General features: G+C 36.1%; 1 protein-coding gene across 10 annotated transcripts in view; it reads right to left on the reverse strand.

Annotated features, from left to right (window-relative positions):
- Positions 1–13,834, reverse strand: part of HERC4 (HECT and RLD domain containing E3 ubiquitin protein ligase 4) — a 128,773-nt gene extending 114,939 nt beyond the window's left edge. For 8 of the 10 annotated variants that reach the window (XR_009696065.1, XM_061161636.1, XM_061161638.1 and 5 more), the window contains exons 1-2: positions 13,482–13,834; positions 11,366–11,670 (exon numbers count right to left, since the gene is read on the reverse strand). Coding sequence is in view for 8 of the 10 variants with exons in the window: in XM_061161636.1 (XP_061017619.1) it covers positions 11,366–11,591 (226 nt within the window). In the remaining 2 variants the exon portion in view is untranslated. Of the gene's footprint in view, positions 1–6,798; positions 6,931–11,365; positions 11,671–13,481 lie in introns of those variants that run through there. The other 2 variants (XM_061161635.1, XM_061161634.1) reach the window with 2 other exon arrangements.
- Positions 13,835–15,280: the final 1,446 nt, after the last annotated feature.

Here is a 15,280-nt window from a genome sequence, read left to right on the forward strand (position 1 = left end):
TTTTTAAAAATTAGTCCATGTTTTCTTCAAGCACATTTTTATCATTATAGCCTTTACATTTAAATATTTGATTCATCTGGAATTTATCCAATATATACATGGCATGAGGTAAATCCAACTTTTTATACACTAGATGATGCTCCTACTTATACCAAGATCATTTATTGAATATCTCTCACTTGAATTTTTTTCTCCATGCTTATGTCTGGGCTCTATATTGTTTTATTCATTTTAAATGTCCATATGTAGGGCTAGCAAGGTTTTAAACTACCAAGGTTTTAAAATTAAAACATGCTATTAACTATATATACATATATACTTTTTTTTTCTGCTTATTTTTCAATTTTCCTGACTTCTCTGGTTTATTTTTTCCATATCAACTAGAAAATCAATTTGTCCAGTTCCTGGGAGAAAAAAATCATTTGGTATTTTTATTAGGATCACATTAAATTGACATTAATTTTAGAGAAACTGATAGGGTTATGTAGGTTAAGCATTCCTCTCCACAAATGTGGTTACCATTTACTGAAGCTTTCTGTATCTCTCATAAGTGCTTTCAAGTCGTCTTCACATTCTAGGCGTTGCACATTTCTTAGCTAATTCCTAAGTCATTGTACCTTTTTCTTGCTCTTGTTAAGTACTGACTTTTGACTGTTGACATCTAATTGAACCTTCCTTCCACTAGGTTTGGTTTTGTTTTCTAATTGAGGTATAGCTGATTTATAATATTATCTGTTTCAAATTTACAACACAGTGATTCACAATTTTTAAAGATTATATTCCATTTATGGTTATTATAAATTATATTTACATATATTCATACAAGTATATGTAAATATAATTTATATATATATATATATTATATTATTGGCTATATTCCCTATGCTGCACAATATAGCCTTACAGCTTATGTCATACAAAGTAGTGCCTCTAACCATATTTGCCTTCCGCCTCTTCCTTCTCCCCACTGGTACTCACTAGCTTGTTTTCTGTATCCGTAAGTCTGTTTCTTTTTTATTATATTCACTATTTTTTAGATTCCACATAGAGGTGATATCATAGTTTTTGTTTTTATCTGACTTATTTCACTAAGCATAATATCCACATACATTCATGTTGTTGCAAATAACAAAATTTCATTCTTTTCGTGGCTGAGTAGTATTCCATTGTGTGTATGTATACACACACACACACACACACACACACACGTCTTCTTCATCCATTCATCTGTTGATAGACACTTAGATTGCTTCCATATATTGGTGACTATAAATCATGCTGCTGTGAACACTGGATTACATGTACCTTTTCAAACTAGTGTTTTCATTTTCTCTGAATATATGGCCAGGAGTAGAATCAGTAGTCCTTTTTTCTTTCTTTGAAGAACCCCCATACTGCTTTCCACAATGACTGCATCAATTTACATTCCCATCAACAGTGTACAAAGCTTCCCTTTTCTCCACATACTTGCCAACATGTTATCTGTGGTGGTTTTGATGGTAGCCATTCTGACAAGTGTGAGGTGGTAACTCATTGTGGTTTTCATCTGCATTTCTCTGATGATTAGTGATGTAGAGAATCTTTTCACAGGCCTAATGGCCATCTGGATGTTTTCTTTGGAAAAATGTCTATTCAGGTCTTCTGCCCATTTTTAAATCAAGTTTTTTGCTTTTTGATATTGAAATGTATGAGCTATTTATGTATTTTGAGTATTAACCCCTTATGGGCCATATTATTTGCAAATATTTTCTCCCATTCAGTAGGTTATTTTCATTTTGTCAAAGATTTCCTTTGAGGTGTTCACCAGGTGGATGTTTTTTTCTCTTTTGCTTTTTTAATACTTATTTAGTTGGTTTTTCCAGGTCTTAGTTGTGGCATGTGGGATCTAGTTCCCTGACTAGAAGTGAACCCAGGTCCCCTGCCTTGGGAGTACAGTCTCAGCCACTGGACCACCAGGTTTTAATTTTGACTTTGGGCAAGTTATTTAACCTCCTGAAGTTCTATTTCCCTCACCTATAAAACTAAGCTAACTGTACTCTGCAGGATGGATTTAACGCTTTTGGATAATGTACAAAGGATTCAGCACAGTGCCTGGCACATAATGGCGGTTACATTATTTTCAATGTCTGCATCCTTGTACCTAATATATTCCAAATAATATTTCTCATTAGTAAGTTTCTCCAACTACGAGGTTGGTATCTTTCTTCTCTCCTTTACACTGTCATATTAACTTCTAAGTGTTTCCTTCCCCTCTTAGTCCTAGTAGCAGAGACTTACTCAGCTCCCCAGCTGAGTGCAGAAATAATCTTAGGTTCAGGCAAAAGTAACAGCAACCTTGCAGAATTTTACCTAATTATTCTTCAAGAAATAAGTGTAAGTCTATGAAGTTCATTCTTGTTAGATAGTCTAGTTATGTCATCTATAGCTGAGCAATAACTTGATCAAAAATCAGAAAGTATACATGTGCTGATTCAAAGACTTGGGACCAACAATGAGAAGGCATCACAAATTCCTTCAAAAAACTTATAGGTAAAGAAACAGAATTTCCTCCAATTGTTTTCAGAAGCTCTGCTTCTGAAATTAAAACCTGGTAGGGACTTCCGTGGTGGTCCAGTGCCTGATACTCTGGGCTCCCAATGCAGTGGGCCCAAGTTCAATTCCTAGGCAGGGAACTAGATCCCACATGCTACAGCTAAGACCTGGAACAACCAAATTCTGCTCAGGGTCTCTTTTACCCTTACTTTATTCCTTTTCTCACTTTCATTTCCCTTTCACAAAAGCAAGATCATTATCTCAGAAGGCACATTTCTCAGGGGCTCTTGCCTAGATGCCAGCACACACACAATTAATAGTTAAAACTATTTCAGCTTTCAACTATTTCACAACTTCTATGTGACATCTTGTGACTTCAAAACCTCTGTTTCCAATAAAATCTGGAAATCATAAAGTCAGACAAAATTAACTAATAGGTTTCTGTCAGTTAAATGAAGCAAATGAACCTATTAATAAAACTCAAATAAGCAGTCTATCAAATGGCACCTTATAAATACAAACGTTTTAATTTTATCTATATGTAAAAATTCAAGTTTACAAAACATGAAATAGAGCAGGCAACCATTTAGATTACTTCAAATTTACAAAGGTGTTATATTGCTAGGTACTTCAAACAGTCTTCCAAAAGCACAAAATTAAATATCGTTAGTGGATTATTAATTTCTTGAAAGGTTGGAACCAAGAAGAATGCTAAACTACTATGAACCGAAGAGTAAACAAAATATAAAATAAAACATTTCATGCCATTAGTTCTATTCTTTTTCCTCACAGTACTGAATTTACTGATTAAATATTGTTACCAAGTTCAAAACACAATTCACCTCACCAAATCTTTTCTCTCTCCTCCTAAAATAAAAGTTAACATTCCTCCTCTTCCAGGATTCCCTGTTTCTATTCCTGAGTCAACCAAGGATCATACTTGGCTCTTCCCTTTACCCTTACCATTCACTTCCATCTGGTTACCAAAGCCTGTCCATTCTGTCTCCCTCATCTCATGCTCCCTTCTTGTTTTAAAGAGCTACTCTCATAGTCTAATTAATTTCTCTACCTCCAAATTCTCTCCCTTCTATAAAAACCAGATATGACCCATTGCAAACTACAGATATCAAAGGATATCTACCAAATTAAATTCAGGCTCCCTAATTTCATTAACTCTATAATCTGACCTCAATTTTACTTTTCTAACCTTCTAGTCCACTATTTGCAGACATTTCAGTTAACTAAACTACTATTCTCTCAATAGGCCTCATATCTGCCTATTTCCATTTGAGGTGCTTTACCTATAAAGCACTCTTCTACATTCTTTCCTCCTTGAAATACTATATATTCTTCCAGTTCATATGTTATTTTCCCTTTAGAAACTCATCTATAATCCACTCCATCCCAAAGGGTTACACTATTCATCCCGACACAGCACTCTGTTTATGCATTTATAACACAGCATATTTTATATCCATTTCTATCCATGCACTTAAAAGAATTCTTCCCTTCTAGATCTTTAAATGATAATGATCACATTACACTTAGAAGCTTATCAAACAATACATATTTTTAAAGTTTCATTTATAAATATTTTCTAATGAGTTTATCAACTTTGTAAAGTGAGACAAAACTGTGTTAAATTTTTAAAAATAAATTTATTGTTCCTTTTAGATACACTAAAATTAAAGATGTTCTTTCTCCTTAAGAAATAAACAGGGGAGGAAATAAAGACTAAACTGATGTATATGTTTGTGGTGGCATTACTTACAACAAAAATCTAGAAACAAATTGCAGAAAATAAGAGAACACAAATTTTGGTATATTTAAATAATGAAATGTTAAATAATCAGTAACAAAATCCCCAAACCATAATTCCATTTTAAAATGGTATTTTAAAACCGTAGAGAAATACTTACTAAATTGTTACTCAACTATTACTGAAAAATAGTTGAGAAACAAGAACATATTCCCAGTCCATAATCAGAAATATGTTAATATATGAACACAGAAAAACTGTCAAATGACAGCAGTATTTATCTGTGCATGACAGCATTATGGTTGATTTCTATTTTCCCTGTATTTCCTGATTTCACTACCAAGAATAGGTAATAAAACCATCAAAAACTAAAAATGTGTTATTTTAAAACAGTGACACCCAGCAAAAGAATAAAATGAGACTAAACTTAGATATTAATAAAGAAATAAGGTATTTTAAAGTAATGTGAAAAACACTTTACTAAAGGATTACAGAATGTTTTCTTCATGGCCTAGAAAAGCTGAAATTCTGCAGTGCTAGAACTGAAGAAAAATGAGTAATTCATGTACACAAAATATTATGGCTTAAAGAAAGCCATCAAAATTCAAGAAATTTCCCTTTTAACCAAATTAACTACAATAATACAATTATACTCAGCACAGATTTTTTTTTTTGCATGTAAAGTAACCATAGCAGTTCATCAAGATACAAAAATAATTATTGCCTTTTAAATTCCATTAGCGTGGGAAAAAAAAATCTATAGAAACTGAAAGGAGAAAACCATGGGCTCTTTAATAAGGTTTATTTATTAATGATTTCCACTTTTCTACTTACGAACACAATCCTAGTCCAAAGAAACCCTATAACAATGGCTGAATATATTTCCTCCATTGTTTTAATATGTGTCTCACATAATCTGATACACCTTTTGCCTGGGAAAATTTAGTATCTATGAAGTCAGACTTTATTTCTTCAAAACAATTTTACAAATACATGAGGTTTGTGAAAAATGCCCTTTTACAACAGTGCTATGCTCATATGACACATCGGGGACAGAACCCAGAGTACAGTCAGTCCTCCTTTTCCCCGAGTTCCTCATCTCAGCATTCAACCAACATGTGGATGGAAAACAGCTGACCCTTAAACAACATGTGTTTGAACTGCACAGATCCACTTATACATGAGTTTACTTCAATAAATACTTGCATTTTCATTTTACAGATCTTTAAGTGTAGGGTAAAGTTTATGTTCAATTATAGATCACAATATGTGGAATCATAAAACTAGGGTTTGAGTTCTGATTCTATCCAAATTGTTACTGCTTCTTGCCCTTGGATGAGTCACTTCAATTTCTTTGTTTTTAAGGTAGAGAGAACAGTATGGGGATTTTCAACTGCATGGAAGATCAGTACACCTAATACTCATGTTATTCAAGGGTCAACTACATTTGGGGGAAAAAAAATTCCAGAAATTTCCAAAAAGCAAAACTTGAATTTGCCATGCCAGCAGTTATTTACGCATCATTTACATTGTATTTATAACTATTTACATTATACTAGGTACTATAATCCAGAAATGATTTAAAATATATGCAAAGGTTATATGCAAACACTATGCCAGTTTATATAAGGGACTTGAGCATCCATGGATTTTGGTATCTGCAAGGGTGCTGGAACTAATCCTCCATGGATACTGAGACACAGACTGTACTTATTCAAAGGCAATGGAAACTAGACCACCTAGGCTGCCATTTGTAACAAGAACCCTTAGTTAACTGCTCAAACTGTGAAACTGAAATCTTCATACTCCTATTCTTTCAAGGAAAATATGTGGCTCCATTTCCAATCAGATAAAAACACTAACATATCAAACACAAAGACAAAATCATTGGTTCCAAATCATTTTAAAAAGCTTCTATCTGTTAGACTGCTCAGATTAGGCATCTACTACTATTACTGCTTCTCTACTGGTTAATGGTTTTATAAAGCATTCTCCAAACCAATGCATCCTACAGAGATACCATGGAAGACTTGATACAATATAATTAAACCAAAGTTCCAATGTTAGCCACCAAATCTGTTCGGCCAGGCAGTTACTATGGACCTTGGATAGTAGCACAGCATAGCACTAGCACAAAGGGATACAGAATAGGATATATAACAGAACAAAGAGAAAGAACGGGGTGTTACCATAGTTAAGGTTTTGTTCCTTGGTTTAAATAGTCTTCATACCACACACGGTTATAATGAAGTACCAAAGTGGTATCACAATGCAAGCATCTCAGTAAAATAATGATTCATTTCAATGAGCCATCAACAGAATGGCAAAAAAAAAAAAAAAAAATCTGTGCATTAGAATTTGGTCTGCCTCAAATAGAGTATACTATTGTAAATAATTTTAAACACAAGCACAATTTAGTGAATACGGTAGGAGACTGGGAGACTTAAATTTTCAGGTTCAGTTTATAGCTTTTCACCAGTCACCTGCTGTTTTGACAAGTTACTTACCAACTTGTGCTGCCATTTCTCCGTAAACTTATCCCCTAAGATGAGGATAATTCTTGCAAACTGTGTCACAAGCATTTTGAAAGGAACCATGAGTTATTGTGTAATGCTCTTGAAATTCCTCAGATGTAGGTCCTACACAAAGTAAAGTATCATTATACATCTCTCTAACAGTAGTCAACTGTTTGCATTACGATTTTTTCCCTGCCCTCGACACTGTGACTCTTGGGACACTAACCTTTCTCACAGTAAGGCGTCCAAAGCAAGCCTCCATTCCTGACCCAAGTGATCATTTTTTCAAGTCTTCATATCATCCACATCTTTCTCTTCATTAGAAATGTATTGTGAAAATTGGGAGTTATAAAACAGCTTCTTTGGTATTATATGCTTTGATTCATTAAGCAATATATGGGATAATTTGGAATTTTTAATCTACTCTAAGGTGAATAATTGTATTTCCCATATTTATCCATCTATTTTCCTATATTATTTTTTAAATTTCAACTTTTTTTTAAGGAAGTCATTTATAGATTTATGCTTTATGAACAGAGAAAACAAGTCAGGAAATGAAGAAACAAGAGAGGCAAGCAAATTACTGCTATATGACCAAAGTGTCTTCACTGCAATGATCAACAGCAGAAATTACCATTTAGGGACACAAAAAAACAGAATCAATGCTCATAATCTTTTTATCTTCTGTAGAAGAGTTGAGCACAAGCTATAATAAATTTTCTCATACTATTCAAAACTTTATCTACTGCTGGCTTTACAATGAAGTTAGTCTTTGGTTCAAGAATAAAATATACATATTTGAATTTTTAGTTTCTGTTGATAGGAGTATTATATCTGAAACAGAATTCTCACCCTTCTTACATGGTTCCTAAAATGGCTTCACTTTGAATTTATGCACAGGGAAGAGACTAGGGATGGATAATAAAACATGATGTCTTCACTGTATAACCTTAGTCATAAAATAGTAATTTTTGAGAGATTTTTTTTAAAGCCTTCAGAATTACATTAAAATAATGATGGAAACTAGCTTCCTCCAATATGAATAATTATTCCTCTACATTCCAAACATGGCAGGGGCAAAACTGTGGGATAAAGATAAAAACCACAGAATTTACAGTGATCTAATATTTGCTACTCTAGTGATTAAACTCTTTTAAATTTCAGTTTCCTCATCTGAAAAAGGAGGACCATAACACTGTCAGTTGATATACAAGGCTGCTGTGAGGATTAAAAGAGATACATAATCTATGGGAAAGAACTTTGTACACCATAAAAAGTTATTAAAACAGTCATTTTAACATAACTATCAAATTATTTGCAAATTATGGATGTCAAAGTTTAGCACTATGTCTAACAGAAAACAAAAATAGATGTGTAAAACATGTATCTAGGAGCATGGACACCAAATCTTATCTATGGCTAGATAGAGAGTGAGTAAATAATCTTAATAAGAAAAGTACACTTCCTAAATGTTATCTTAAAATTTCAGAAGCAAATTCAGAAGTACAAAAATAAAACAATTTTACTTAGATGGACTGACCTAACACTTTGAAGATTAAATATACTACCTACCTGTTAGCTATGAATTAAGGAGGAAATTGAGAGGTTCTAAATTTTAAAAGGTTTAAAAAAATTCCTATGAAGGAAAAATATATACAAGAAAGTGAAATAGATATACACTTCTCTGCAAATAGTTCAGCAAGAAGTAGTAGTGATAGCAAGAAATATGCATATACAAGAAAACGAAGATGACCATGGACTTAATCTGCATTCTTGGTATAATAAAGGAAATCAGTGAACTCTCCCCAAGTGGTTACTAGAATGCCCAGAAGGGAAACTTCTCCCAACAGGCCATAGGACAAATCTATTTACTACACTGTAAGGGTAGAGTCCTCCAGTAGGTTATCATGCCTCTCAAGAATAGCTTATCTATGAATAAGGCCACCTCTTCCTCTTTTACTTCTTAATATTTAGTATGCTTATAAAGCGAATCTCTCTAAGAAAATAATTCTTAGCTCTCTGCCTCCTTTCTTCATGACTCAAGTTTAAGGCTCTGATGAAGTGAATGATGTTTATTATATGCTCCTAAAATTCAACCAGACTCACTCTGTTCCCAGGAGACTTTAAAACGAATTAAATAAGAAAACCTCCAAATCTTCTAATTCACTTCTCAAACTCACAAATGTTTTAAAAATGGTTAGGGAAGAAGCACATTTATATCATTAAGGGATTATTCCAAAGAGAAATAATTTTAGTTAAAAACATTATTACATTTTCCACCCAATCCCCTTAAATCAAAACTGAGGTTAAAAGATTAAGTCCCTGTGGGAGCAACTACCTCCATTTGACATTTTACTTTCCCTACCTATGTAACTCGGTACACTTCAATACATCATTTAATTTGACCTTCTAGTAATAAAAGTTTTCCTCAGGATAAAGACTCTCTGCTATAAAGCTAAGCTATTTCAGCTCCAGATTTACTTTCTGGGTATTTATGTGATCAATCATCGAATTAAACTTAAGACTTCATTTTTCCCAGAAATCTTCAATTCTATCCAATGACATTTCTCATCATTTAAACTTCATAGTCTCAATATACATGCCACATCATGTAGAATTTCAATACTTTCTAGCTATTTCATTTACGTATGCCTTAATGCCCAACCAAGGCTCTAAATTTTTCAAAGATAAAGTTTATGCCTTTCATTTTTCTATCCCATAGACTGTGACGTACTCTGAATGAACAATAAGGCAACCCTAAAGAGGTATCAAAACTTAGGTAAACCCACCCTCCCAACTTTATATTGCCAAATAATGGTTCCAGGATGAAGCAACAGTGATATAAAGGTCACAATGCAATCATCACAATGTCAACATGACCACAAAGAAGCCTCTTCTGGCGAGTTTCTCAGAACCTCACTTATAGGGTTAAAAGCTGTTTCAGGTACTAAGTTATTATACTATTAGCACACAGTGTCTACCACCCTTGTCTTAGACACAGAATAGATGCTAAATAACATTTAAAGAATTTAAATCTTAGTAAATTTTAGTAACCATATTGGCAATTTCTATGTGCTAGCTTTGTACTTTCTACTTGCCCTGTAGCCTCTCAGAAATTACTAAAGCAAAACAGAGATACATTCAGTTACATTTGTGGGGCATGTTAAGTGTAAGAATAGTAACAGCCCCATTACCATGAAAATCTCAACCTGAGGCAGTATTCCAAGCTAAGTAAAAAAGGTAAAGAACCCATCTGCCTCTGAAGCAGTGACTACAAATATGTATCAATAAATTACCATTCATGTTTAACAACATGACAATCTCAATGTCTAAGATTATGAAAATCTGATGATTCCATAGAATACTCTTCAGGAGGCAGAGTACAAGAAAACTACCATTTACCTTGTTTTACAATAATTAAACCTCTTGTATTAAGCATCACTACCATTCATCCAAAAAAAAATTAAGTTACAAACTAAAGCAGAAGAAAAGAGATTAAAACTCAATCAACAAAAAAAAGGTGAAAACTACACAGTAATTTACAAGTTAGGAGAATGAGGTTGGGCATGGTGTGAAATGATTATGAAAAATGAGTAACATGCTCTAACACCTTTAATATCTTATGCCTTCATTAACCTCTTAAAAGACTAACAAGAAAAAACCACGTAAATAATGATGTGGTAAAGAAAACTAATTGCCATAGAAAATACCTAGATGCCATTATTGTTAAAGTTAAAATAAATTGTGAATCAGTACAGCTGTAATCTTATCTGAATTTACCATCTTAAGAATTAACTTTTAGTTAACACAACTGAAAAAAAAATTCACCTATTTCTAAGTGTGGTAATATTTGACTTTAAAATATGTATAACAAGGAAAACAGAACATGAAATATGACCCAATTCCTCAAAATTCTCATTATCCTACAAATTATTTTAAATTTGGTTTGTATGGCTACTACATTATCAGGACATCTCACAGACACAAAACTTTCAATAGCTAGTGTTACTACTTGAAAGTAGGAGACTAGAGAAATAAAAAACATGTCAAACTAAACAAAATCATGTATTTAAAATACAACAGAGAGAACAACAGAATAATTAGGATTATGTTTTAGTCAAGTAAAAAGGTTTCATCTTAATTTCCCCCCTCTTTCTGACATATGGAAAGCACACAGTAAATTATACATTTAAAATCTGTTCAGTGTGCCTGAACAGTGCTTAGAAAAAAGGACCTACATACTGTATATTCTTTATCAATATACTCAGCATCAAAGAAGATCTATATACTACTGCAGGGTAGTTTTCTCTATTGTTTTACATCACCAAAATTAATTTCAGAAACCACCGCTTCACACAATAAGGATTTATAACAGCAGCAGTTAAAAAAAGAAACACAAAATAATTAAGTTCTTAGAAGCATGCAAACTGTAAAGGATATATTTTATGCCTAGTTTGCTTTTAAAGCTTGGTCAAAAAAAAACATGAGTTTAGCAAAATTGTATGACATTTCAAACTTATTATAACTATTAGAGCAAACAAAAAGTTTTTCAACTTACCTGGTTTCTTTCTGGATTTTTCATGACCTAGCTGCCCTAGATCATTACATCCACACGTGTACACAGTTCCATCATCCAGAACAAATACAGTATGTCTGAGTCCACATCCTACATCTCGAACTTTTTTGTTTATAAAAAAGTCACTTTTTCTGGGCTCTAGTACAATTTCTTCATCAATTCCACCCAAACCTAGCTGTCCAAAAGAAGCATTTCCCCAGCACAACATGTTTGTGATTCTTCTGGTCTTCCAGTTTCAATAAAAAACTCCCTTCTGAAACACTGGCAAGTTGGAGGTGTCCCTATGTCTGAGAAGATAGAAAAGAGTTAGTATGACTTCAAAGAAAAGAATGTATAACTGTTCTTTCAAGTGCTAGGCTACAATAATCACTTTATATTAAACATGAAATCTATAATGTGCTACGTAAGTATTATTCGGTTTCCAAAACCAGTCAATGGGATATTCTTAAAATTATTACATAGAAACGTTTAGGAAAAATACATCACTCCCCATGACTACAAAACTTAACTATTAACTAGCTTTGACTTTTTGTTATCTTCTGATAGACTAATTGAAATATTAAGTATCTTGACGAAGTTAATCTTTTTTTTTGGTTTTTGCTTTGGATAATTTCAGTGGGAGTAAGATACAAGACATCTGTCCACTGCCCCCAAAATCAGATGTATACTCAGTGAAAAACTTAAGACTACAGAAACATAAACCCTTGCAATCTCCCTCAAGTCACAGAGTAAGTGAATAATTAGACTGTCTAATAATACCTACCTCCACATTAACAGAAAACTGAAGTTCTTATCTGTACTAGAAAAAGCCAATAATGGAATCTTTGAGTTTCCCACAATTTAAAAAGACTCTCTCAACTATTCATAGTAAGAGGTCCAAGGGAAAATTATAGTTCTCTAGTTAAACTCTGATCTTAAGAAAACCACCTCCAAAGATCGTACCTTACAAATCAAAATATTAACACTCTGACCTCACAATTAAATTTAAAAACTAAACCAGTGTACCTAATTATAATACAAAAGTATGCAGTTTAAAGATCAAGACTTCTCCCCCAAAATTCAACATTTTCTATTACGAGTGGTAACCCTGACTGAAAAACATTTCCCCAAGGCAATCTACGTCTATCTATACGCCTGAGACAATTATTTGAAGATGGGAGGAAAAAACTGCAAATAACATTGACACTGTCGATTTTTCAAGAACAGAAATGGGGACTGGGACACTGATAGTCTGATGGCGAAATCTGTAGAACTTTCCAGTACACTGACTGAATATTTCTTCGCTTACATAGACACGGTAACAAAGAGCTCACTTCATCTAAACCTACACAGATTTTTAGACACATCGCGTACTAAACACAATTACAGGAAGCCCGTCTTATTCCCGTTGTAGTCACCCACATTCCTTATACAGAACCTAAGAAGTTTCAAATCCAACTTTCCTACGTTCAGGCTAGCACAAATGCTGAAGCTGTATCGTTCATTCCATCCACGACCCACCCGTCAAGAAAAGTTTCATTTCATTCTTTTGGGGCATCTGAACCCGATCGTTCCCGTGAGTTATGAATTGTCTGATCGGGTTTTGCTCTGTTTTTTCAAGGAGAGGACAGGAAAACACCCTTAATTTCAGTGCACGAGGTTTACCTATCCTTTTCTTTAAAAAGTCAGAGGGGTAATGAGAAAGACGTCCTCTCGCCAGCAACAGGTAGGGGAAAGAGAAGCACTTTATTCCCATCATTCCCTGAACACGCACTCAGAACAGCTCAGGGGGACCGCGGGCGAGAAATCATCTGCACACACCCAACCTCACGGGCAGACCAGTCAACTACGGCAGCCGCCCGCTCGCAGCAGCCGCAGAGGCCAGAGGACGAGGCTCCGCACCTCGGCGGCCCTCGTCCCAAGGAAGCCCTTCCCCAGGGAGGTGCGACATTCCAGCCCCCGGGCCAAGGGGCCCGGCACTGCCCTCGTCCCCCACCCCCCACCCTGAGGAAACGCTGAGAAAGCACCCAGCGCCAGGCTGGCCTGTATCCGCCCAGCCTGGCCTGCCCCCTCCCTAACGCCGTCACACGCCCCCGAACCCGCCCGGGCAACGACTCACCGGGCCCCTCAAGGCAGGGGGAGCCCAGGGCGGCTGGGGGCGGCGCCTCCCCCCGAGAGCGAGGCAGCGCGGCAGCTGAGGCAGGTCTCCAGCTCCTGGACCCTCCTCCTTCAGCCAGCGGCGGCGAACACCAGCGCTCCTCCGGCGTCGGGGAAGGTGCTCCTCTCTTCGGCTCCTGTGAAACTTTACCAGGCTCCTCAGAGAAAAGCAGCCGCCACTGCTGTCCAGTCCAGAGCCAGCCGTCGGCTACCCGGATGGAGCGGGAGGGGAAGGACGGGAGGAGAGAGAAGCGGAGAGCAACAGGGGTGGGGAGAACTGGGGGAGAGACTGGGGAGGAGAAGGGAGAGGGGGAGGTGGTAACGCGGGGAGGGGGAGGGGCTGGCCGGAAGTGAGTCGCAGAGCACGCGCGCGAGCCCGCCCACTTCCCGGCCCGCGCGCCTGCGCCGGAATCCTCCCAGGGTACACCGACCCAGGCGCCTGCGTAGTGTGCTGTTTTGCGTTGCCTTTGGAGGAAAAAGCCACATGCTGAAGTTAGGGTTTGCGAGACGAGCGGAGGCGTTTGATGTGTCTTGTAACAGCGTTTCAGCGTGCACGAGGACCTTTTAGTGAAGAAATCTCTTCGTTTTTTGGCTAGGTTGTCTTTTTCCCCTATTGGTTCCGGTCTGTTATTTTATTCCACCTTTATCCAAGGTGAATTTGAAGTCGCAGAAAAAAAACATCGCAAACATGTAATTAAAGGCTGGTGAAGTCTTATTTTATCCCTTAGCCTCACATGGAGCTAATCTGAGCACGCCAGATGTATTCACAGCAATGATGGAGCCTCCTGGCGTTAAATATCAACACAAGTTCATGCTCCCGATAAAAAGTGTTGGCTGCCATCACTTTCTGCACTCTTTCTTGAAGATAAACATATTATGCAGGGCCTCTTTCATTCAGAGAAAATTAAGCAATGTGTGTGACTGGAGTTCCAGCCTCACATAAACAAACTGCATTTCCTAGACCGTCAAGGGGGGAAACTTTTGGCCCTCTTGAAACTTTGTCACACTTTCCTAGTACCTTGACTTCAGAATGTTGAGAACCTAGAAAAAATTCCACAGTAAGCCATTATTTCTTTTATCTCATTGAAAAGTATATCTCAGATTGGAAAGTGTCTGTGCTAAGACTACGTGTGTGAATTAGTTCCTTAGGGCTGCCATAAAACAATACCACAAACTGGATTTCTGCTTGCTTAAAACAACAAATGTATTGTCTCACAGTTGTGGAAGCCACAAGTCTGAAATCAAAGTGGCAGCAGGACTGGCTGTCTCCTGGGATCTCAGAGAATTTTCTCCATACTTATCTCCTAGACTGTGATGGTTGCTGACAGTTCTTGGCATTCTTTAGCTTGTAGAGGTAAAGAGGTAAAATTCCTGCCTCCATCTCCGCATGATTTTCTTCTCTGTGCCTCTGTGTCCTTCCCTCTTATAAAGACATCAGTCATTGGATTAACTCCCACCTTAATCGATTGTGACCTCTTTTTTAACTGCATTGCATTTGCAATGACCCTATTTCCAAATAAGGTCACATCCTCAGGTACTGGAAGTGAGGACTTCAATGGTCTCTGGGCAACCCAATTCAACCCAGAACCTTATTTCTGTATATTACAGAAATAGAGTAAAAATTACAAGGTACTTAAAGAAAGCATAATTTCAATGTTGGGAGTGGTGATGATGCTCATGAAACATACTTAATTCTTATTCTGATAGCTTCATTGCCCTTGTAGGGCTTTTGTTGTCTTTTAACCTTCAGGACTTTATGCC

This window comes from Dama dama, chromosome 15 (assembly GCF_033118175.1).
Source record: "Dama dama isolate Ldn47 chromosome 15, ASM3311817v1, whole genome shotgun sequence".
Classification (NCBI taxonomy): domain Eukaryota; kingdom Metazoa; phylum Chordata; class Mammalia; order Artiodactyla; family Cervidae; genus Dama; species Dama dama.